General features: G+C 36.8%; 1 protein-coding gene across 3 annotated transcripts; it reads right to left on the reverse strand.

Annotated features, from left to right (window-relative positions):
* LOC117410409 (follicle-stimulating hormone receptor) lies at positions 1-24,696 on the reverse strand. Of its 3 annotated transcripts, XM_034016922.3 has the most exons (10): positions 24,361-24,696; positions 18,043-18,114; positions 14,301-14,375; positions 11,372-11,446; positions 9,424-9,498; positions 8,156-8,236; positions 7,726-7,794; positions 7,048-7,119; positions 6,508-6,693; positions 1-5,447 (listed from the first exon to the last, which is right to left on the reverse strand). In XM_034016922.3, the coding sequence occupies exons 1-10, from the start codon at positions 24,513-24,515 to the stop codon at positions 4,322-4,324; spliced, it is 1,986 nt and encodes a 661-aa protein (XP_033872813.2). In that variant the 5' UTR covers positions 24,516-24,696; the 3' UTR covers positions 1-4,321. The 3 variants fall into 3 exon arrangements, with proteins under 3 accessions (XP_033872813.2, XP_058880812.1, XP_058880813.1); XM_059024829.1 differs by lacking the exon at positions 7,726-7,794; XM_059024830.1 differs by lacking the exon at positions 6,508-6,693.

Below are 24,696 nucleotides of genomic sequence, written 5' to 3' on the forward strand. Positions count from 1 at the left end.
TCAATCAATCAATCAATCAATCAATCTTTATTTGCTATAGCACCCTTCACAAGGCGCTTCACAGGTACAACATAACAGTAATCTTTGATACTATACAAGAAATAGCAAACATTAAAACATTCAATACAAAAATGTATTAAAATGCAATAGAATACAGGGTAAAAACTTTACAGCAGTGTGGAGTAGTGGTTAGGGCTCTGGACTCTTGACCGGAGGGTTGTGGGTTCAATCCCCAGTGGGGGACACTGCTGTTGTACCCTTGAGCAAGGTAATTTACCTAGATTGCTCCAGTAAAAACCCAACTGTATAAATGGGTAATTGTATGTAAAAATAATGTGATATCTGTATAATGTGAAATAATGTATAATGTGATATCTTGTAACAATTGTAAGTCGCCCTGGATAAGGGCGTCTGCTAAGAAATAAATAAATAATAATAATAATACTTAATATTAAGATGTGAACGATAGATTATAAAAGTGTGTCTTCAGTCGTGTTTTAAAAACTGCAACAGTTGGTGCCTCCCTGTGATAGGATGGTTGCCGTGTGCAGGTGTGGTGATGTCACTGCCCAGGAACACAAAACCAAAACAATGAAATGCTACGGCGCTCAGCTTTTATTAAACAAAACAAACAGTTTAAACAAAACAAGACACAACAAAACAAAAGGTGCGTTGTCCAAACAAACAGAAACAAACAAGTATCGTGCTGGTTTTTAGCCAGCACGTCTAGCAATTGTTATCTCTATTCTACCACAGACTTACGTCTCTCTTCTGACACTCTCCCCTGAGCACAGACAGCTGCAGGCTTTTATATTCTGGCCGAGGGGTTAACTAGCTACAGTCTGCACGAGTTTAATAAGGATGCGTGACAGTCAGCTAGTACTGTCAGCATGATTTTCAAAAGGGGCAAAATAAAAACAAGGTCACAAAATTATTTTTAAAGCCTGATTAATGTACCCACGTCACTTGATTTATATTTTAAAAGCGTCGACAAGTGAATACACGACTCATTTAATTTAAACCCCTTGAAAGCCATATACTTAGTGACCTAAATCAGCTTTTATTATTATTTGTTTATTTAGCAGACGCCTTTATCCAAGGCGACTTACAGAGACTAGGGTGTTTGAACTATTATTATTATTATTATTATTTATTTCTTAAACTATGCATCAGCTGCAGAGTCACTTACAATTACGTCTCACCCAAAAGACAAGGCACAAGAGGTTAAGTGACTTGCTCAAGGTCACACAATGAGGCAATGGCTGAGGTGAGATTTGAACCGGGGACCTCCTGGTTGCAAGCCCTTTTCTTTAAGCACTGGACCACACAGCCTCCAGTGATTTTAGAAATCACTTTGTGACCTAGTTCTTATTTCGTCTCTTTTGTAAATCATGCTGTAAGTGTGATACTGGAACTCACTTTAACAGTAGACAAGTAAGTGTTTTTCTGTCCAATGAGCCGTCAGAACATTTAAATAAATAAATAAATAAATAAATAAATCTCCCACTCAGTTTTAGTGCTTTGCTCTATTATGCGGTTCAGTGACTAACTTTCTGCTAAACAATAACTGCACTCAGACACTCAATCCAATGTTGCCGGGATTGAAGTACGGTGTGCCGAAAGTCTCAAAACATAGCAATGCGATTAACGTGCGTTAAAATAATTAATCTCTTAAAACATTCACGTATTAATCGCAGAAGTTAACTGCGATTAATTGACAGCCCTAATATATAAACACAACTCATTGAACAACACAACACATTGAAAACAAAATAAGCTTTATTCTCATACTTCATATCAATTAGTATATGTTAATTATTGTTAGATACATCAGCGTATTATGTCATGATCTTGGCTGTGTTACATAACCCTTTTATGGGTCTCAGAAATTACAGTCATCTTGTTGAAAATCATTTAGTATATACATTTTCTATTTTAGTCATCACATCCTGACTTTTTAAATCTCAACACTTCTACAGCTTGCTTGACGATTCATGTTATAAAAACAATAACACAACATATAAATCAAATAAGAATGGGCATTATATCATACCAAAGTACAGCAAACACAATATATTGTGCAAAAATGAAAGACACTTCAAGTACATTGTAACTGTGCATATCATTGTATAGTCCCCCCGTGAAAAGCGCGGCAAATTTTTGCGGCAAATTCTGCGGCAAGGGTCCATGATTTTCTTGAAATTCTTGAATTCTGCGGTAGCCTTTTAAAAGTTAAAACCAACCCGGTTCTTTGTTAATTTTTTTTTCTTATAGGGCTGTTTTCAAAGTTTATTACAGTACATGCTAAAACGAATAGCAAATGAATACTCAAAAACATTTATTGAAACTTTTATTAATTCCAAAAACTAAATTGTGAGGCCACTGTCAGCAGGTAGAAAAGTAAAATAAATGATCAAATAAATACTGGCGTTTTGCAGTTTTAAACCTTTACTGCTACAAGGGGAAAAATATTTTGAAAGTGAGCAACTGCAACTAGAAACAATAAAATTGACTGAAATAAAAATAAAAATAAATTTAAAAAATGTTCTCCATTTTCTCAGGACTGTGTGTCTGATGTTTAGATTCATGCTTTCCCATTGAAGTAGAGGAAACAGGGCTCTGATAGTTTCTTCAGAAATGACATGCACGGTCTGCAAAACAGTTAACCCCCTTCCTCATACAAGAATCTTGGGTCACATGTTTGCTCTTAACAAATGTATCCGTGTTAGCTGAGGATTTGAATAGCCACAGCACGTCAGTGTCTAAAACGAGTGGATTGCTTTTCCTAAGAGCGGGTTGAGCAAGATAAACAAAGCAGAGGTATTCCAAAAAAATCTCACTGCGCCACCTTGTGGAATTTTTTAAAAAAACTTGAATTTGTTCTTATGAATGCTAGTTAGGCTTGTTGCCGTGGAAAATCAATAATTCTGCAACCCAGAGTGCATTCCGCAAAATCGCACTGCGATCCGCAATCTCGTTTTTCGCGGGGGACTGATTGTAATTGTGTGTAAGCACACATGTATTCACTAAGTAACTACAATGTAAATACACAGTAATTAGAGATACCATGCAAAGTGTTACCCAAACCAAAATAGTGGTTAAGATAGCTGATTAAGATTGCAATTAATGGTACCACTTTATATAAGGTGCTGCTTATTTATGTTTTATAAATATATAATAAAGGCGTAATAACTATGTTAACAACACACTGTAGATAGTTTATAACCATGTAATAGCCATTGATGGAATTAGTTTTATGAAGGGGACCGTTTCTAGCCACCTATTCTACTTTGGGATGTTTAACCATGCAATAGCCGTAGATGGAATTACGTTTTTATAAAGGGGACAGTTTTTAGCCACCTATTGTACTTTGGGATGTTTAAACATAATTCTATGGCTATTGCATGGTTATAAACCATCTTTAACGCTTTATTAACACTCTATAACATTGTTATCAAGTATCTATTATATATTTATAAAACATTAATAAGCAGCACCTTAATATAAAGTGTTACCCAATCAATTATGATTTTGCTTGCTTATTTGAATCAGTGTTAAGTAACAAATAAATGAATACAAAAACAAAACTGAAGAATGTCGAATCACTAGCAGGAAATTAATATAACATGAAAAAAACAGTAATATCACTCTCTCTTGTTTTTAATTGGTTGTTATTCTTAAGTAATATATGATTTAAAACAATGATTAGGCAAGCCAACCCAAGTAGTTTCCATTGTGTTTTTAATCCTTTTATAATGAGCCACACCATGTAGTTTTATTTTAATTTGATTGACAAGCTGATAACAAGTCACTTAAAAAACACAATTCAGATCTAGGCCTCATTGCACTCCTTTCACCATTGAGCTATCTAGTTCATCTCCAGTCCTGCCAGATCACACCTCCATGTACAGCTCTGGGCAAAAGTTTGGCATTACCCTATATAATTAACACATTTAGCTTCATGAAGTCGAATGATACCTGCTGAATAATGTCACGTTGACATATTGAATTACACATCGCTTTGTAGTTTTCTATATACTTAATACTTATACTTAATGATAAACTGAAAAAAATGGAAAAATGTGACATGAAATATTGTGATACTATTATGGCTTCTGGTAGACTTTTGCAATATAATTTTGTAGTTTATTTGATTACATGATGTTAAGTAAATGATCAAAATTATGTTCATATAGTTTGTTTGTTTTTAAAATTATGTCTCAATCCTAAAATTCTAGGTCATGCAAAACTTTTGGCCATTGCTGTATATTTATAAAGAGGGATATCAGAAGTACCTTTATATTCTCTACAGTATTTATAATCAATGGGTGTGATTTAGGGACACCAGTGAGTAAAGGGTGCCTTTCATAGTTTTGGGAGTTCCATTTCTATTATGGGAGTTGTAAATAGAAGACGTCTCGGTTCTGTATATCTGTGCCTGCATTTTACAACACCCGAATTTGCTCATGAGAATGAAGAAGTCTCTTTTAAAGGTTTTAGTGAAGAAGGCATAGAGAAAGGGGTTGCAGCAGGAGTTAATGGGGTAAAACAGCACCAGCAGGACTTTGGAATTAGTGACAGTGATAAGGGGCACCTTCAAGGAGGCTGAGATTGCGAAGAAGGAGATGGGCGCCATGCAGAGGAAGTCAGTGAAGATCAGGATGGCCATGCGCTTGGCAATCCTTGTGTCGCTGTTTCTGGAGATGAAGTTCGGGTTTCTTACCGTCAGGTAGATTCTTACATAGCAGACACAGACGGCGATGAACGCTATCATGTTCAGCAGCAGTGTGAACACAATGTAAGACTGAGAAACCAGACTCTCGATGTCCATCGGCAAGCAGATGCTGACCTTCATATAGCTACTGACCCCAAGGATGGGAAGGAGGGCTATGATGAAAGAGAAGACCAAACCGCCAACCATGATGGCCAAGACATGCCGTAGACGAACCTTTCTCTCCAGCTGCATCGCATAGGTGATTGTATGCCATCTTTCCAGTGTGATCACTGTCAAAGTGTACACCGAGAACTCGCTGGCAAAAACTGTGAAGAAACCTGCAATGCTGCACCCGGGCCCAGTCTGCCAGCTTATCCCGTAGTTATAATACTGGGATTGGGTTTGGATGTCCACTGAAGCTATCAATAGCAAGTAGATCCCCATGCACAGGTCTGCAAAGGCCAGGTTGCACATTAGGTAGCGGGGCACAGTGAGCTTGTATCTGCTTGTCAGCAGCACAACAAGCACAACAAGGTTTCCAGTAATGGTCATGATGCTTATGAACCAGATTAGGACTCTCAAAAAAATGTATCCCATAATATCTTCACATGGATTGAAGGCATCCGGCTTGGGAGAGCAAGTGACTTCAGTCACTTCCTTGCAGTGTTCATTGTACCAGTTGGGTTCATCGTAGTTGATTTGGGACATGTTGCACAACGGGTGTTTTGCCGATCTAACAAATGAAAAAAATAAATATTGGTTTGGGTTTCTAAGCGATGCATTCAATCCTATATGAAGAGCATAACGTGTATGACCATGTCCACAAAACCTGTACTGAAAGCTTCCCCCTTTATGACCAATTCAACTTTAACAGCCCTTTCTGCCAGTCCTTTTAAGGTTGAAGACCATTTGAAAAGCTCTGTCTATCAGGGCCACGTCTCTATTCAGATGTAGTGTCCTATAGTATGCTGATATCATACTTTTAATAACCAGTAAATACAGATTTTAAGGGTAGCCTATGTAACAGGTGGTGTTGTGTGATACACTGCCATTACGGATTCTGACCCCTGTTGGTGAGATGAGATTAAAAGCTCTATAAACACGAATGCAGATGAGCCCGGCTCTGTTGCATTGTGGTTAAGGCACTCGATTGCAGTGTGCGGGGTCGCCGGTTCGCATTCGTGTTTGGAAGTGGCATATTTACTCAAAATCGCCATGAATCTCTGAAAGGAAAAATACCAAATACAACTCTAAAACAAATACGAAAGTTAAGATGACTAGCAATCCCCTAAATGAAAAGTTTGCGTTATTTATTTCTAGCTTGGTAGTTATATTAAGTATGCTATTACAAACACATCTTAAGAAGCCTGTTTTTCAAAACGTTTATCTCCAGGACTAAGACATTTCTTTAGTTTTTTTGGTAGCACTTTATATTAAGTGTTTCTAGTTACTGTGTATTCACATGGTAGTTACTTAGTATATACATGTGTACTTACACATAATTACAATGCTATTGTGCATAGTTATAATATACTTAATGTGTAAATCTTTTTGTATGATATAACCCTAATCCTAACCCTATCCCTAACCCTAACTTTAACCCTAATTCTAACTCTAACCCTAGCCCCAACCCCCTAACCTTAACACTTTTCTGATACAAACTATGCATAATTACATTGCAATTATGTGTAAGTGCTCATGTATGTACTAAGTAACTACTATGTAAATACACAGTCATTAGAGACACAATGTAAAGTGTTACTGTTTTATTCTGATGCAATTCAGCTACTCACTGATTTTTCTTCCAGTTTGCAAAGGCACAGCAGTGGCTGGCGTAGGTCAGGTTGGCTTCAATCAGTTCAGTAAAACTATCCAAGTTTGGTAGCTTTTTTAAATTGTAAGCCGAGGTAGCACTGAGTATTTTAATATGTATTAGCATATTCTCAGGAATAGTGCTGATTTTTGTGTTGGAAATATCCCTGTGAAGTCAAGTAAAAACAAAGTTTAAATTAGCAGTTCAATTCATATGATAAAATCCTTTCATATTAGGATGGAAATACTAAATTGATAATAGTTTAGTTGATATATTTTCTAGAAGGTATCAGTATATGTTTATCAATAATGCATATTGTTTAAAAAAAGGAACAAAAAAAGTTTGCTTGTAACACATGTTTGGGTCATTAATGCAGTAAAGAAACTATGGGATTCTCAACGTATGGATCGACTTTCTTCATGTAGTTCCAATAGGAATCAATATGACAAAAACATGTTACTTTAGTTATAATTAAAGCATACATTATAAAATATTATAAAATATTGCCATCTCTACTTACAGAACTACCAGACCTTCTGCTGCCAGAAAAGCTTCACTGTGTACCTTTTCAAGAGGATTACCCATGAGAATTCTGTAAAATAACAAGCATGTATAAAAAAGGTCACACTTTACATAGTGTGTCTCTAATTACTGTGTATTTACATTGTAGTTACATAGTAAATAAATGTGTACTTACAATTACAATGTTATTAAGCACAGTTACAATGTACTTAACATGTACATCTTTTTGCAAATATATGCGATTACACAATTGTATCAGGAAAGGGTTAGGGTTAGGTTTAGTTAGGGTTAGGGAGATTAGGATGAGGTTTAAAGTTAGGGTTAGGGTTAAGGTTATATCAAGCAACAAATGTTTACGCATTAAGTACATTGTAACTATGCATAATAACATTGTCAGTACACATGTATTTACTAAGTAACTATTATGTAAATACCCAGTAATTAGCGATACTCAATGTAAAGTGTTACCATAAAAAAGGTAATTGCATTGCAAATACGCAGTCAGGTGTAAATACAGAATACAGACTACAAAAGAAGCTGCCAATATTTTACATTTTATAATTAAAAACATCTTGTTGCACAATGCATTACAGGGTAATTACAGTGCAGTTACAGAGCATTCAGGTAAAATGTTATTAAAAAGTATGAAACCAAAAGTATTAATTAAGGATCTTACAGTTTCTCCAGTTTTGTGTTGTTAAATGCAAATCTGTGTACCTCATTAATCCCATTCTTTGGCAGGCGTCTGCAATGACAGAACAAGTTCTCATTGTTTTAAATGCCATGCTTGAGTGTACGGCTCCACGAAGCCCTTTACATGTTGTGTGTGTGAGTCCAGTATTACAAATCCAATTAGAAGTTAAACCAGGGAATTTACTTGTACATTATCTCATTATTGTAAACTTATAACAGTGACTGTTGTTCAGCTGTACAAACAAGTTCCAATGGGCGACTGGATGAGGTTAGAACATTTGGCCAATCAAATCAATGTTTCCATAATTAATTATAGCTTCCAGTATGTTGAGATGTATAACCTACTACTTTTTTGTAATAATTGTGAAAAAGATTTAATTGAACTAAATAGCATACTTATTACAGATACTTACAGTTCAGTTATGTAGCTATTGCTCAGTCCTAGAAATGCATTTGTAGGAATTACTTGTATGTTTAGATTATCTTGAAAGTCCCTAAAAAGAAAACATAATTAGTATATATATGCAATCCTACATTTAAGGAGAAACCCTACATTATATCCGAGTTACTCTTTACAAACATTTTACATAGCTATTAAAAGGGTGCCACCCACAAAAAACATCATCAAATAACATAGACTAAGACTAATAAACCAAGTTAACATTGGTTTTGAACAGGTAGGCTTGTTACTTCAGACAGCTGTGATAAATGAAAGTTTCTGAGATGTACAAGCCATTACTAGGCATTTAGGAACTACAGTTCCTGTGAGAAAGCAATAAATGACGCACTTGTTACCTCAAATTATATCAATTCTCTTGGAATGACGAATGTCTGGGGTAGGGCATTCATTGTCCATTTGACCCCAAATTCAACCCCTTGTTCAGTAATTATATCTTGGGATCTGTGGCAGGTGCCGTAATGAGGTGTGTGTGTGGGGGGGTGAGGGGTGAAGGGGGGGGGGATATTTTTGTTGGCAGGGAGGGGGTTGAATTCCTCTCTGCAGAAACACATGGGAATGTGGCTGGAGCTGTATATTGAATAAGTGATGCTGAATTAGGCTCCAGTCACAGATGTATAAAAAGGGTGCTCACAGGTGTTAATGTGAGGTTTAATGTTTAATGTTGGTGATAGAGGTGAAGGCGTGTTACTGTGCTGTGCTGTGCTGTCCTGTTTTTTCATGAGTTTTTGTATAGACCTTTTGTTTTGGCCCTTGTGTCTGTTTATTTTGTTAATGTGTTTTGTCTGTACTGTTTAGTGTGACTAAACGTGCGCAATGGTGCTTAAACCGCAGTTTCTTCGTTTTGAGTCTCTCTCCACTGCCGGTAACGCCTTGGGCCATGACGCTACCCTACCACAGGATCCCTGAGTGGAAGATTGTCCCCTCTTCAAAAATAGGTAAATGATTTTAATAAGCAAGACATTCTCCAAGTGCAGTGGTACCCAGCTTGATAACTATACACTGCAAACGATGAACTACTGGATGCTCAAATATTGTACAGTTGTTCAGCATCAAACAGCCTCTCAATTGTACATCTATCTATCTATCTATCTCTCTTTCTCTCTCTCTCTCTCTCTCTCTCTCTCTCTCTCTCTCTATATATATATATATATATATATCTTACAGTGGTGGTGGTCTAAAAGAATAAAACAATAAGTAATATCAGGCAGAAATTTAACTTACAATAGAAAACCAGGTTGTTTGGAATTAATCTTTGAAAGATTTGGGAAAGAATTGAGACCAGTATTTGATATGGTTCTGAAAAAGAAGAAAAACAAATTAAACATTAAGGGGTAGATGTACTAAGATGGGCCAGTCGCAGCGCAAACATAGCGCAATTTGCATTTTCGTTACGACAATTCGCAAAGTGCACATTTCGTCGTATGTACTAAGATAAAATATGTTAATGAAGACAACCGCAATATACTAATTTAAACAATACATTAAAATCGCACACACATACATTTACAGTTCTCGATGTATTTTAAATATAAATCATTGCACTGAAATAACACTAATGTGTTTTGGGTACGATACACATTACATTATGTAAAAATATAAATCTGTACAGTAGGCCTATACAGTATACAGTACAGCAGTAAAATCAAATGAATACCTAGTGCACTTTTTTGTACTTTAGCCTACTGGTAACACAAAATAAATCATGCTGCTGCATTGTACACATTGAAACTAAATAATTTTTTTTTTTTTTTTTTAATTTTAATTATTGTTATTTTTAACTTGGTGTAGTAGCCTAGACAATTAACACACAATAGATTACAGTCCTATACATATGCTCAGAATGAGCTGCAGGGATTAGTGGCACATGTGTGAAGTATATTGTTCCCAACTCGCTGGGAAAACCAGAAATGTCATAGAAATTTGAATCTTCAGCTTGTAAGTACACCCTGACTTGAAAAAATCAGGTACTTGGGTGTTCCTCTCAAAAATACATTAAGCTCGCTACACTTCCAACTGGTTTTCATGTGGTTTGCAACTATTGCGACAGACGCAACACTTTAGTACATCTACCCCTAAGTCATTTAAAACGAGAACTTTTGTGAGAAGTTGTGCTGGACAATTTCTATTTTTTTTACTAGCCCACAGACAGCTGTGATAAGTGAAAGTTTCTGAGATGTACAAGACATTATTAGGCATTTAGGAACTACAGCTCCTGTGAGAAAGCAATAAATGACACACAACTAGGGATTGAAACCAGACCCCTCCCGATTACTTGGCCTTAATACATAATTAAATCTAGTTATTCAAATAAGTCATTTCTGACACGCTATGTACTTTCTCAGCTTTCAACAGCAATTCAAATTCAAAGACACACAATAGCCATTTGCTTTAATAATGCAAAAAGGGGGTGGACATCTATTCAATTTAACCAAGTATTGCAAATTAAATATACCAAATAGGTAGTTTTGGTGCATTTTTGTCTTCAGCATTAGGAAAGTCTTTGGTTGTCCGTCCATCAATTAGTTTCAAGTGATGACGCTGCTCAAGCATTTCTGTATTCCTGTAATTACGCTAGAGGCATACATTTATAAAAAATACTAAACATGTTGAGTTGTATTTTTTTAATCAAGCATGTTTGGGGTCTGTCTCCATTGTTCCAAAACTACTGATTTGTTGATAGGCCTGCTTGAAGTTAAAGTAAACAGGCTGATTTAGGGCTGAAGGTTATGTTAACTTGTGGGCCTTTTACTTAACATGCTTTGACTTGAGTTTAGAAGCTGCTATTCAGTTCTAATAGCCAGCCATAACATAACAAACACAGGCTAGATCAGCCACTTTTTAGTCATCAGCAGCATCTACTGAACACCCACTCTGTACTGCCAGTGATTAAAAAGAAAACTTGATCCATAGTAAGTGTTCACTAGATGACACTGGTGCTTACTAAAATAAGATCAGTAACAGAAAATAATATAAGATAATGTAGGTGGTAGTGATTGAGAATCTACCCAGTCCTTGGAAAGGCATGTTCTTACTACACAACTCGCCAACTGCAGGAGAGAGTGACTCAATCAACCACTGCTGTACAGTGTATTCACTGCTAGGGCTTTTGGAAAATACAGCTCAACAAAGACCATTCAACAGGTGTCTACTAATTCAACCATTTACTTACAAGTATTTTAAATTCGGGAGACTCTGAAAAGCATCCCTGTCAATGGTGACAAGGTTTTTTGACTTCTCTATCCTTCTGTTAAAAGAAAATAATAAAAAAAATGAACAACAACAATATTAATAATGCTGATAAGGTCAGTAAGCCACTCAGTGCTGCTGAGAAACACTAAAATGCTCTGGAGCAATTTATCAAAACATGTCAAGTGGAAATGTAACAAGGGCTCATTCATTGATAGGCTCTGTGCACACGCAAATAGGTAACTATGTAAATATTGTTAATACGAATATGTATTGTGATTCAGGGTGTAAAATACTGTGCACAAACATGCAAATGTGTTTGAATGGGAGGCCTGACCTGATTGGAAGGGATAGATAACAGGTGAGAATGTGGTCAAGCAAAATTGATACAATTATACATGTATAAAGCAGAAGCAGGAAGAAAGCATCCCACTTCGGCACGGGACCCCAAAACAGCAGGGGCCTGTGCTCTTGGTCCTTTACACTGCGATAGCCTTCGCTAAGATGACTACACTATGTGACACAATTTTTGTTCCTGGGTAGTAAGTGTTATTTCCTAATTGCTTATGCCTCAAAAGTATAGAAAATGGCTATTATTCCCCACAAACTTTGCTTTTGTGACCAGGACAGTGATATTTTGAAATTTACCTATTTCCAATGAGAAAACGGGCGAACTTGTGTCTTTTCGTTCACATAAAGTCAGAAAAAAACAACATATGAATCCAAATTAACATGTATTTATACTAAAGTAATACAAAAATGACTACAAAAGATTTAGAAGTGAGTAGTTTTTCGAGATTTACGATTATACTGTAAATCACTTTCACGAATCAGCCCCCAAATGTAGTCTCCCATCATGTTCTCGTTATACTGTCCTTGGTAGCGGCGTTCAAAGTCCAGTATATCCTGGTGGAAGCACTCGCCTTGCTCCTCCGAGTACGCTCCCATATTCTCCTTGAATTTATCAAGATGAGCATCAAGGATATGGACTTTGAGGGACATCCTACAGCCCATTGTGCCGTAGTTCTTCACCAGAGTCTCAACCAGCTCCACATAGTTTTCGGCCTTGTGATTGCCCAGGAAGCCCCGAACCACTGCGACAAAGCTGTTCCAAGCCGCTTTCTCCTTACTAGTGAGCTTCTTGGGGAATTCATTGCACTCCAGGATCTTCTTTATCTGTGGTCCGACGAAGACACCGGCTTTGACCTTTGCCTCAGACAGCTTAGGGAAGAAGTCTTGAAGGTACTTGAAGGCTGCCGACTCCTTATCTAGAGCTCTGACAAATTGTTTCATAAGGCCCAATTTGATGTGCAGTGGTGGCATCAGCACCTTCCGGGGGTCCACCAGTGGCTCCCACTTGACGTTGTTCCTCCCCATAGAGAACTCTGTCCGCTGTGGCCAGTCCCGCCTGAGGTAGTGTGCCTTGGTGTCCCTGCTGTCCCAAAGGCAAAGATAGCAGGGAAACTTGGTAAAACCACCTTGGAGACCCATCAGGAATGCCACCATTTTGAAGTCTCCTATGACCTTGATGCCATCTCAGAAAAATGCAGATATGTATCCACTTAGGCAGCTGGAACTAAACTGAACTGGTGGGCTTAAGGCCCCTGTATTTATACTACTATTTATATTACTGGAAAGTTCTAGAAAGTTCTAGAAGTTACTCCAAGTTTACTCAGCACTGAATCTATCTGGAATGTTCTGGAAAATAGGTACATTTCAAAATATCACTGTCCTGGTCACAAAAGCAAAGTTTGTGGGGAATAATAGCCATTTTCTATACTTTTGAGGCATAAGCAATTAGGAAATAACACTTACTACCCAGGAACCAAAAAAAAAAAAAAATTGTTACACAGTGCTATTAACTGTTTTGCATTTTGTTTGTATGAGGCCATTTTTGTTTTAGTGTAAAATGTCTCTCTCCTCTGCTATTCCCACTGCTGATCTGCTTTGAGCACAATGCTATCCTTCCACAATTTCATAGATAATTCGGTAACACTTTACATTAGGTCTGTAATTATTGTGTAATTACATAGTAATTACTTAGTAAATACACATGTACTTACACATTATTACAGTGTTATTATGTATAGTTACAATGTACTAAATGTGTAAATATTTTTGCATGATATAGCCCTACACATAACCCTTTTCCGATAGAATTGTGTACTGACATATATTGTGCAAAAAATATTTACACATTAAGTACATTGTAACTATGCTTAACACATGTAATTATGTGTAAGTACACATGTATTTACTAAGTAACTACTAAATACACAGTAATTAGAGACACAATGTAAAGTGTTATCGATACAACGTATATACAAAATGATAGTAGAACAATAACATTCTGCAGCACAAAACTGATAATACTGCAAGGCTGGTAGACCAGGGTGTTTTTCATAGGTGTGTGCTAGGGAAGAGTGTTGCCAGGTACAGGAAATTCTACTCTACTCTTGAAAAAGGCTGAAAGATGGTCATTCTTTCTCTCTGTGTTTGAAAGGTAGGACAGCTGGAAGAACAGGTGCTGGTTTCATATCATTCTTCAGACGTCAGAAGGATTTAGCAAACGGGAAATTATTACACTAAATATTATCACTTTTGTAAAATTATTAGTGAGGGTGCCTGTGTGTATATGAGGTATCAAACAGCTTGAACTACTCCAAACAGATATATCTTTTCTGCAAAAAACTAAGATATCTCCCTAAATCCAATGAGAATTCCTCAGCATGCAGAATTCTAGAAAGGATTACTAATTTGTGTGCAACTCATTCAAATATATAAAACAGCTGTGGATCAAACTACCGCCACAGTTATCTCTTTGTGTAGGGAAAATGACTCAATCATACATTTTTACACAGTGAATTATGCATGTGGCAATGTCTTCAGTTAAAACATTTTTTTTTACTTACAATTCATATAGCCGTAAAAGATTTGCAAAAACATTAGCTCCGATCTCTTCCAATGCTCCATTTTCCAAAATCATACTGTGGACAGAACACATTGAAAAGTAAGATTCAATAAAAGTGCACTGTGTACTAGTCTTGGCAGTCATCATTGCACAGATGTATTTCTGGGGGGATATAAAGAACTGATGCTCCACAAACCAGCTGTTTCTTCATCTGTGCTGTGGCATTGAGGAGCGGCTGCACAGGGCATACCAATAATAACAGCCATATGGAAAACGTTGTTATAAAGCTGAATTCATGTTGTATGGGCCAGGGAAGACTGTCAAATTGCTTTGTGGTGATGTTAGACTAGGAAAGCCATGTGTGACAAGCTGGCTTTGTGGTGATGTCAGACTAGGAAAGCCATGTGTGACAAGCTGGCTTTGTGGTGATGTCAGACTAGGAAAGCCATGTGTGACAAGCTGGCTTTTTGGTGATGTCAGACCAGGAAGGATATGGACACAGAATGGTGCAGTGAATGTGCTGTTGCACCGGTTTATTGGAAATAAAAGGTTTAAACAGAAAACAAAACATTGACCATCCCGCCACACCATGACTTTGAAAACATTCAATTATTATAATTTTTTTAAACATTGGTTTGCTCTGCCACCTCTGTGGGGTAGGAAGAGAGCAAAACCCCTAGCCCAAATCATACTCACCAGACATTTCTCCACCAAGCGCACCATTGACTAAATGTTTTAAATCAGTGATACCAGCTACTTCAGAAAGCCATGAATGTTCTTTAGTTTTAATTACACAATTTCTGAACTCTTTTCTAGTTTATATCAGGTAATGACAACTAAAAAGTAACTTTCATTTTCTTTTTTTTGGGATATAGTGTAGACAGCAATATAGAAATCAATAATATACCAGTAAATAATAAAAGCAATAGTAATTAAATAAGTGAAATTTCAGTGGGGTTCTTATGTTTTTTCCCATGCTCATCACCAACCAGAGAAAATGTGTTTTCAGTTTTCTGAGCATACGTTGTTCAGGGAGAAAGGCTTACATTTCTCAGGCAACAAATACATGACCTTGACCCAGAACTGATGAGCCCTAGAGAGATGTTCATTTAAATTTAATTAGTTTTATTTTTTTATTTAGCATTGTTGTCTGTATTAATGTCCTTCAAAGCAGCTTACTCTGCATCCACAGCACACAATTGAAAAAAGACTGTATATCCTTACTGGATTTGTAGTATAATGGCATGGCTGGTTTCACAGCCTTAGATTATCATTAATTGTGTACTTCCTTAAGCAACTTTGGGCCCTATTCCAACTGGTTTAGAGGGAAACAAATATCTCACTTTTCAAAGAACTGTCTTTAATGAAACTGTCCTTGATTTTTGGTGAATAGGAGCCATTAGTTACAGAACTGTAGTGCAGGATTAGTGATGGGTCTGTGAAACCAGCCAGTAGATTTAAGCACCCTAACATTTCCCTTTAAATTCCTCTATTAATAAATAGATGTTAGTGCTGCAGTTCACAAGAAAAGGTTATTTAGGCCAGGAGTAGCTCAACTTTGGATCTTAGATACTATCTTATTGCCATGGGGGTGTTCATCTAGGATTTTGGATGACTTAGAATCCACTGTAAATTAAGTGTAGTAATGACGTACATGTGTCTGCAATGCTTAGTGTATTGACACTGGGAAAAGAAGGTATAACAGGCTGGGTGCAAACCGGTGACCCTGCGCACTGTAAGCAAGCATCTTAACCACTATGCAAAAGAGCCGGGCTCCTCTGCATTCATGGATCTTTTCAGAGCTTTTAACCTGATTTCATCTCACCGACCGGGAATCTGTATCTCAAACTCTGAGTTTCCTGTTTCCCAGTAACAAACTGTTCAAAGCTACCCACACACAATATTTTCAACAGGGGACTGCTGAGTGTATTTTTGGATTTGCAAAGAGGCTTTTTGCTGAAGTAAGTAAGTGAATGTTACTTTATCAGTGACCAGAGTGAGCCTCTTGGCAGGCGTAATAAAGATGCACACATGTATCCCAAGTCAAGGTTGTGGTCTGATCCCCATAGTGGTGGGAGGCAATGGGAACGGATTCACAAGCATATCACACACACAGAGCCAAAATGGCCAGTGCAGAGATAATGGCCTTTGCTAATTTTATCTGAACTTTTCAACAATGTACTTTTATTGTATCTGTCAGGTTAAGAAGTCATGGAAATTGTCACAGGTAACTCAAGAGTAATATTTTAATGGACAAACGTAACTACAGTATCTGGAAATAACTAGGTCTCTACTGGTACATTTCCGCTATTCTGAAGTTGTTGATGAATTTGAATGACAAGTCGCAAATGTGCTAAAAGTATTAGAAACTAAGTCACGTAAACTAACATTTTGGCTAGTGCCTTCTTTAGTACACAGCTGTTGAGGTTGAGATTGGGGTTATGGATCTAGCGCTGTGTTCCTCACAGTGTGTTTAGCATGTGGAATTATAGGACAATCATGCACAACCTATCTGGAGGCCCATTTCAGTAATCCCAATAAAGACACATTTAAAAAGTACAGCACTTACATTGTTGTGATGTAAGTCAGACATTGCACTGTCTCCCTTTTTAGACCAAACCTTTCTATTTCAGTGATATGTATCAATTTTTTTTTTTACACTTTGTACTATACATCATGTTCCATATCAAAGACTAAACATCTATACAAAAGACACAATAATGCATTATTATTTATAAATTGTAGTGTAAAAGCACAGTGACTAGGCTATGCCAGTTCCTTTCCCATGTGTGAACTGGAAAAAGTACGGAATGTTTTTGGTTTCACCTTGAGCAAACAGACACACATCAATAGGCTAGATTATTAAAGCTATTTACTCCAAATATGCATCATTAGCACATTTGTTTCACAAAGGAAAAAAAAAACAAAACACAACCAATAAAATGAACACAACTAGAAATAAATGTCTTAAGCTGCTTTTTTAAATGTGTTGGTATTTTTATTTTTTCCTTTTAAATAACAATTGCTCTAATAACCACTTGAAGTAGCTTTGAGAATATTGTGCTTTGGTAGGCTGCTTCTGTTTAGCAGCAGTCAGACAGACACTCTCAAAGGGTTTATTTCTCTTATTTAACATAAACATACTTGAAACTACTATTTTGCATGCAATTCTGTCCATTACAATTTATATGACTGCTAACTGAACAATGAATGTTATAGTTAGGAATGCAATAGTCTTCATTTGCTGTCAAACTGATCATGAAGTCAAGTAACCTCACACCCTTTTAGCAGATGATTACCTTTAACTGTGCAAAATGACATCCCCATGCAGTTGCATTTTACTGACAGGATCCAGGAACACTTTACATGAAGTGTCGCTAATTACTGTGCATATAGTAGTAGTTGCTCAGTAAATACATGTGTACTTACACATGATTACAATATTATTATGCAAATACACAGTAATTAGAGACACTTGATGTGCCGAGGGTTTATATACAGACTGAGCAGTTTATTGTATTTGCAACAGAGTCATGAACCTGTATTTCAATAAACTAGGCCTGGCAACAAATCAAGCAGCAGCAGGTGTGTCCGGGACTAGATAAAGCAATGTGACTTATCTCTGCACAGGCCCATTTCCTGGTATGTTACCAGCACCGCTTATTTAACAGACCATTATTTGTTTCAGCAACCCTGGAAATCGTTCTAAGCTAACTAATAAAAACAAACAGAGAAATACGTACATGCTGGATAGTTCATTGAGTCCTGAAAAGGCATCCCTTGGAAAGGTTTTCAACATTGTCTGCTTAATTAACCTGAAAACAAACAAACAAACAAAAAACAAAGTCATAAAATGCACCCAAAGTACAAGTTATATTCTTTGCCTTTTGTCTTTTACTGTTGAAGGTGATAGTCCCAGACTGTTTATGTTTCTAATTTAGTTACGCACTAGCACCCTGATTTCAGGGCACTAGCGTCTGTTAGCCGCATCACCAATACCTGAAACAATATGATTGTGTTTACATCCACCAGTTTTATTATTGTGAGTGTATAAGACATTTTAATTCAGTACCAAGTCTCTTACCCTTATATTGTCTTGTTTATAGATAATATAAAGTGTTAGATATTGCACTGACATGCACTGTATCCGAGATTTAAAGTGAGTGAATTTACTACCATAGCCCAGATAGGAAAACTGGCTGAATAAAAAAAAAAAAGTACCAATTCCTAAATACAATAATAGCTGTCTGGAATACCTAAATATATAGACTAGAATGTTTCATTTTGTGCATGTTACAGAGATAAGAGCACATCCCCCTATGGGTCAACAATTAAGGCCACTTACATTTAATAAGACCTCATGGGTTTGGCTACATTCTCAGTCCTGCACATGATCCCAAACAGGCTCAACAAGGCTTCAGTACATGCCACAGCCCAGAAAGCTAGATTGCTTGCCTAGACAACAGCGGCAAACACAACAGTGTTTGGCTTTGCTTTTAAAATCATATAATATCTCAACAAATCTATGCAAGGAATGGGGTCTTTATCTTTGATTGTGTTATGCAGATATTAGGTGGTTGTTACTTGTTTAGGGATTTTCAACCAAGGCAGGGTGCTTTGTGAGTGTATGTGTGTAAGTGCGTATAGGGTGAGAGGGTTGGCAGGTTGCATTAGTAACTGAAAGGTTGTGTAAAGGTTAGTTTGTGTGGTTCGCCCCTAGCACATGTATCATTTAACTGGATAATGTCTGCGATAAGCTTCTTCCCAAGGGACACTGGTCCTGGAGGAAGACAAGATCTAGCGTCCATGCTTTCCAAGCATGTTTAGGCCCCAAGAGTGTACTCTGTACACGACTATCTCTGAACGCTGGCTATCTGCTATTGTGAACTTAGGTTAGGGAATGTGGTCAGTATGCTCTTAACTAGACACTGGAGAGTGTGCAGAGCTCTGGCGACGCTTTGGCAGAACATGATGGATTTGGAGGACCACCTGTAATGGTTTGGACAGGCGTAATTAACATTTCAAAACTTTGCACATGACTGACAATGGAAATGTGAGGGGCAGGAGCTTTGCTGATTCCTTTCATCTGGATCGTAACATGCATTCTCAATGAGAATAGAAGTCAACCACGATCAGAAAGATGATGCTATTGAGGCCATTGATGATTGTCTTGAGTGCATGGTTATCATCATCCCCTGAATCTAACACCACAGACGTGTCAAGGACTCACACAGACCTTAATTAGGGTTCTCATCAGGACCTGCCGGTGACACTGCTCAGCAGTGATTCGTGCTTGTGGAGGACATTCGTATTATACAAATCACTTGAAGAAGCAACTAATCTTAGACTCACTGTGAATCTTCTTGGGGAATTAACTTACTTTCATGCAATTCAAATATCTGTATATATTGGACTTGAACATTGTTATTATTAATTGAATTATTACTTTAGTTAAATGTGTCAGTGCCTTTCACAAAATAAAACTCACAAAGACAAAGAGTTTTTAATTTTTTAGTTCTACTGTATTGTATTTATTGAAATCAGTAAAACTACAATTTATCAGAGAAGCAATGCAAACAGTACCAACATACTCACAACCTTTTTTCTTTCTTTTTCTGCAACAATATAGATTATGGGGCATACACAAGCATGTAATAACGGGCTAATAACTACCAATGTTTTGTACGCTTACATGGTAACTGCAAGCCATATAAGTGTGTCATTAAATGACAATGGCCTGTACCATGGGGTTGCCATGTAATTACATGATGTAACAACATGGTGTTCACAAATCCACAAATCCAAAAGGCTACCTGTCAAATTGTGTAATTACCCAGTTATTACAATGTTCCCTGTAATCTAAAATGCAGCCTATTTTCCCTACTTGATTGTAACTGGTGGCATCCTAGTTCATGTTGGGTTGTCTGGTTTGTGGTTGACTGTTTGCTAATGATTGGTCAGTAACCTCATTGGTTCCCAATGAATAATCTGCCTGCTTTACACTCTCATTACAATAAATGTGTGCTTGTCTGAAGGATGCAGAAACATGATGTTTTTTTTCTGAAACCCCTGTTACTATTGTTAGCTGATTGTCAACACCCAGCTGCAAGTATCATATGACTCTCCCGTCCAAATGTTCTTATCTAAATAAACAGAGACACTATCAATAGTTGAAAGTATAGAGACGTGGGGAAGGAACTGACACATATATTGTGGGGATGCTTATCCTTGGCAAAACTGGTTCTGTCCTTGTCTGGGAATTTTCTCGATTTGGACTATTTTTGTCCTGGAATTAAGAAAAAAATAGGCCAAGAAAGAATGCTGTTAGCATCTTGTTGTGCCCAAGGTCTTCCTATACTGTTAGCCAAAAGTTTCTCATAATGAAGGGAAGGCGGTATAATTTGTTAAAATTATAAATTGTGACTGATTCTCTATCTGTTTGAAAGTTGATTTAATGATGTGCCTGGAAGCATGCACTCAATAAACATCGCAGGAGGTTGGGAATGCAATGAAACCTACACTTATCTACAATCATCTACAATTATTAAGAACTCTAAAATTTATGTAACAGAACAAATACACATGATAATACGTGATAATAATCATTAAAATAATAAAAAAAAAAAACAGTCAAACTGGACCTAAATGTACAATTACTTAAAACACCCGTCCATGTAATTTTTGTCTCGATAGACCCTTTGTAGAAAAACTAATTAAACATTCCGTTTCACAAATGATTCTACTAGAAGCCTTTTTCTAAACCTTAAATCCTACAATGCATGAGGAAAGAGTTGCTAATGTATGTACTTTTCGGAGAAAGGGATAAAGGCAAGCTGAGAGAGATTGACACTCATTAGATACTGTGTTGCTTCAGCCCCATAGCTTCTGCCTGCTTGAGCGCTGATTGGCTGTTGTTTTCAGGTACTGTACCTTGCTCCTAAACAATGTAACATTTAGACCCTAGGATCTTTCACCTTTTTTAGTAATTACAAAAGTCAAGACAAGATGTTCTGTAATGCTGTAATAGTGACACTGTATTTGTATAATTTGGAAATGTCACAATTCAGAGTGTTTCAATGTATCACTTTTCTAACAATCCAAGTGCAATAATTCTAAAACTACATAAAACGTTATATAAAAGCACAAAGGTATAAATTAATAAGACGCAGGTTGTGGAAAGTCCCGTGGTGTAACTTTGAGGAGCCATTTATAAAACAACAAAGGAACTTTGTGTTTTTAATTTTTTTTTTTGTATTTATAATTAATGATCTGAAGATTTACCTTGAGACAATTTGACTCAATATCTTTGTTCTTGTTTTGAAACCCCAGACTGTAGTATAGTAGTGGCGGTAACTCAGAGAAGTGCTATTATTCACAACATTGCACACTCTGGAGTCCAGTGTGACAGATTATAATTTGTAAGATGGACAAAACCAAGCTCATTTTGATAACTGGTATGTGACAAAAAGAAAGGCAAGTTTGTATAAATCGGGTATAAAAAGTAATTGTTTCTACAAAGGCACAAATTGTTCTACATTAGAAAATCCCTTTGCTAAAACATAAACTAAACTGCACATAGCCAACCAGAGAGCTGCATCTTATGCAAACACTTCCATTTCTGCTCACAGACACTTTGACATTGTTTTTTTGTTTGTTTAACTTTACTTTTGGTTAATTTAGTTTTTACTGGGTCTTAGTGCTTACTCTTGCATTACAGAGAACTGTAATGCAACCCTGACATTACTCGTGCGACAGTGCAAACAAAAAGGCATTCACTTTTCTTGCCCCTTGGTCTTGGAACAAACTTCAGGAAGAACTAAAACTCACTGTCATGATACCTTTAAAGGAGGCCAAACAAAACAATAGACATCCATGTAGCAGAGACATGTTTTAAGATCTCATTTGGCTAGAGCTGCTCCTAATTGTTTCTTGTAATTTGTTTGTATTGGTTGGGCTCATTTAAATTTGCATGTGTCTTGTAATTGTATTATATGCCACCTTGTCACCAGGTCTCCCTTGAAAAAGGGTTTTTAATCTCAACAGGAATTTACTGTTTAAATGAAGGTAAAATAAAATAAAATACATTTGGTGTACATATGAAGCATACAATACCCAAGAAACATAAAAGGTGATATTTTTTTAAACCTGTTTATTCTGTAGTGATTGCTCCTAAATTACAGCAGTGTTGTTTACTTTGCACTTTAAGAGACACCATGCATAACACATAATGCATTTAACCAAGTGCTAAACAAACACCATTTTACTGAATAAAATAATAAATATTGATGCTACAAAACTTCAAATAAACAGCCCAAGCCATTAATAAATGAGATCTTATGTGCTGTTTTTCGCTAGTTGTGTAAGAGTAGCAGTTTGTTTTTTCCTTTTACTAAAAAATGGTGCAGACCACACAAAGTGCTTTTTTTTGAAAGAGACAAATTATTTTGAAACCATCTAAGGAGAAAAGGTTGCTGCACAGCACTGCAGCATTACATTACAAATTGGTCAGTAGCCTAATGTCATCTAGTCTGCTCTTGAATTGTATTTCATTAGCTCTTTGTGCATGAAATTCTAATGCACAAACTGGCAAACTTTTTATGTTAAGAGTCCTGGTTGAAAATCCATGTTTTTAAGAACAGAGTGTTCTTAAGTTTGGTACCAGTAGTTTGGAAGTGAATGCAATAAATACACTAGGTGTGGCGTTCTATGCACGGGATGGCATCTGTACACAGTATAACATGTACTGGAATTTTGGCAAATACTTTACTGCAATTTGTTGATTGTTGATATGTGATTTCTAATATGATGGAAGAGAAGAACTTTGGCTTTAAGATTTCTTTCTCTTAAGATACAAATATGTTTGACCTTATTTATAAGTTTTAAACATTTGCATGTGCACTTTCTCTTACAGCACAGAATAATCCTACTGAGATAACATTATACTTCCACAGTGAAACATGAGTACAACCATGAGCAGAACTCAGCAATGACACCACAATGGATTCAGAACATGTCGATTCCCAACCAATCAAGCATCCTTGTGTTCCTTGGGTTTTATACATCGCATTACGTTTTCATTGGAGGAAGCATTGTGAAAACTTTCAAATTCACCTAACCTATTCCCATTCATATCCTCATAGCCCCTTACAGATAAAGGTGTACACAAGGCCAAAACCATGCAGTACTGCCCAGTAATGGTCTAGACTAGAGGATGGAACAGAAGGCCCAAAGTTATTTTTGTTACAGATCGTCATGGTCTCAGCTTTCCTAGTCAGAAGCAAACCTCCCTTGTGTTCTCTTGAAAGCCACTGTAAAACAAGATCAACATACTGGATTTTCTTATATCTGACATTTTAAAATCTATTTTGTTGGACCTGTTTTCAATAGCCTTTGTAAAGTGAATAAAGGTAAATGTTAAGGAGGCTTTATCGATGAAATATCCTCTCCCCTAAATTACTATGAAATGAGTAATCTACATTGGTACGGCCGACTTTCTTTCTAACTCAGAACAGCATAGCAACGCATTTCCTGAAAAGTATGGCAAGGACATTTTGAGGAAAACTATCATGATTTGACCATGTAAATGCCGTCAATGTCATATTATGCCTCCCATGAGAATTGGTCTTTTATAAAATCACTTGACTCTGCTTGTCACAGGGTGCTATTTGGTCATTATTTATTATTCATGAAATAAAGCTGATATACACCTGACCCCTCTATGTACTGAATGCAATTTAAAAAGTTTAAAAACACACACATTTAAAGGTGTGTGTGCTTGCGGGGGAGGGGGCAGGGGGTATAAACAGTTCTGTGGCCAATAGGTTTTAGAGCGATTATAAACAAGGTGATATTACCAGGGGCTTGTTTCTGTTGACTCAAATTATAATCAGCTTCACCAGCATTTTAACAGTAGCAATACATTTAGTCAAATTCCATCTTCCTTTAGTGGGGACAAGCAGTTCTTTATGTGTATTGTTTTTTATTTGATAACAGAGGTCTGTGTATACTCTTTTTTTTCAATCAGCAAACAGCATTAAAATTGAGTCAGGTACAATACTTACACATGGGTGGTGTTGTTTGGAATGTCCCAGGACATCTCGAGCACTTCAGTTTCAAGGCAGGAAAACATCCGTGTGGTCCCCTTCACTGAGCATTGATGGCATTCAGTATGTGCCCCCCAAAGCAGCAGCAGCAAGTAAACCCAGACCAAAGGCATGATGTGCTTCTCAAAGAAATCCCAGATTCGTTACACCTAAATTCAATGTTTCTGAGCGAAACGGCACTAAAAACCAGGTGAGATTCTGTTCTTCTTCTTGAGACTATAATTACGATCTCATCTGGCTAGAGCTGAACTGTAGATTGTTGAGCTAAACGCACACAGAGATTAGTTCTGCAGC

This window comes from Acipenser ruthenus, chromosome 6 (genome assembly GCF_902713425.1).
Source record: "Acipenser ruthenus chromosome 6, fAciRut3.2 maternal haplotype, whole genome shotgun sequence".
NCBI lineage: Eukaryota > Metazoa > Chordata > Actinopteri > Acipenseriformes > Acipenseridae > Acipenser > Acipenser ruthenus.

What these genes read in the sequence shown, in the direction of transcription:
- LOC117410409 (XM_034016922.3), bottom strand. Translation starts at nt 24,515, where the DNA reads ATGCCTTTGGTCTGGGTTTACTTGCTGCTGCTGCTTTGGGGGGCACAT. An exon ending in AACACAAAACTGGAGAAACT is followed by an intron (nt 7,120 to 7,725) that starts GTAAGATCCTTA and finishes GTTATTTTACAG; the next exon opens with AATTCTCATGGGTAATCCTC. An exon ending in GCAGAAGGTCTGGTAGTTCT is followed by an intron (nt 6,694 to 7,047) that starts GTAAGTAGAGAT and finishes TTGACTTCACAG; the next exon opens with GGATATTTCCAACACAAAAA.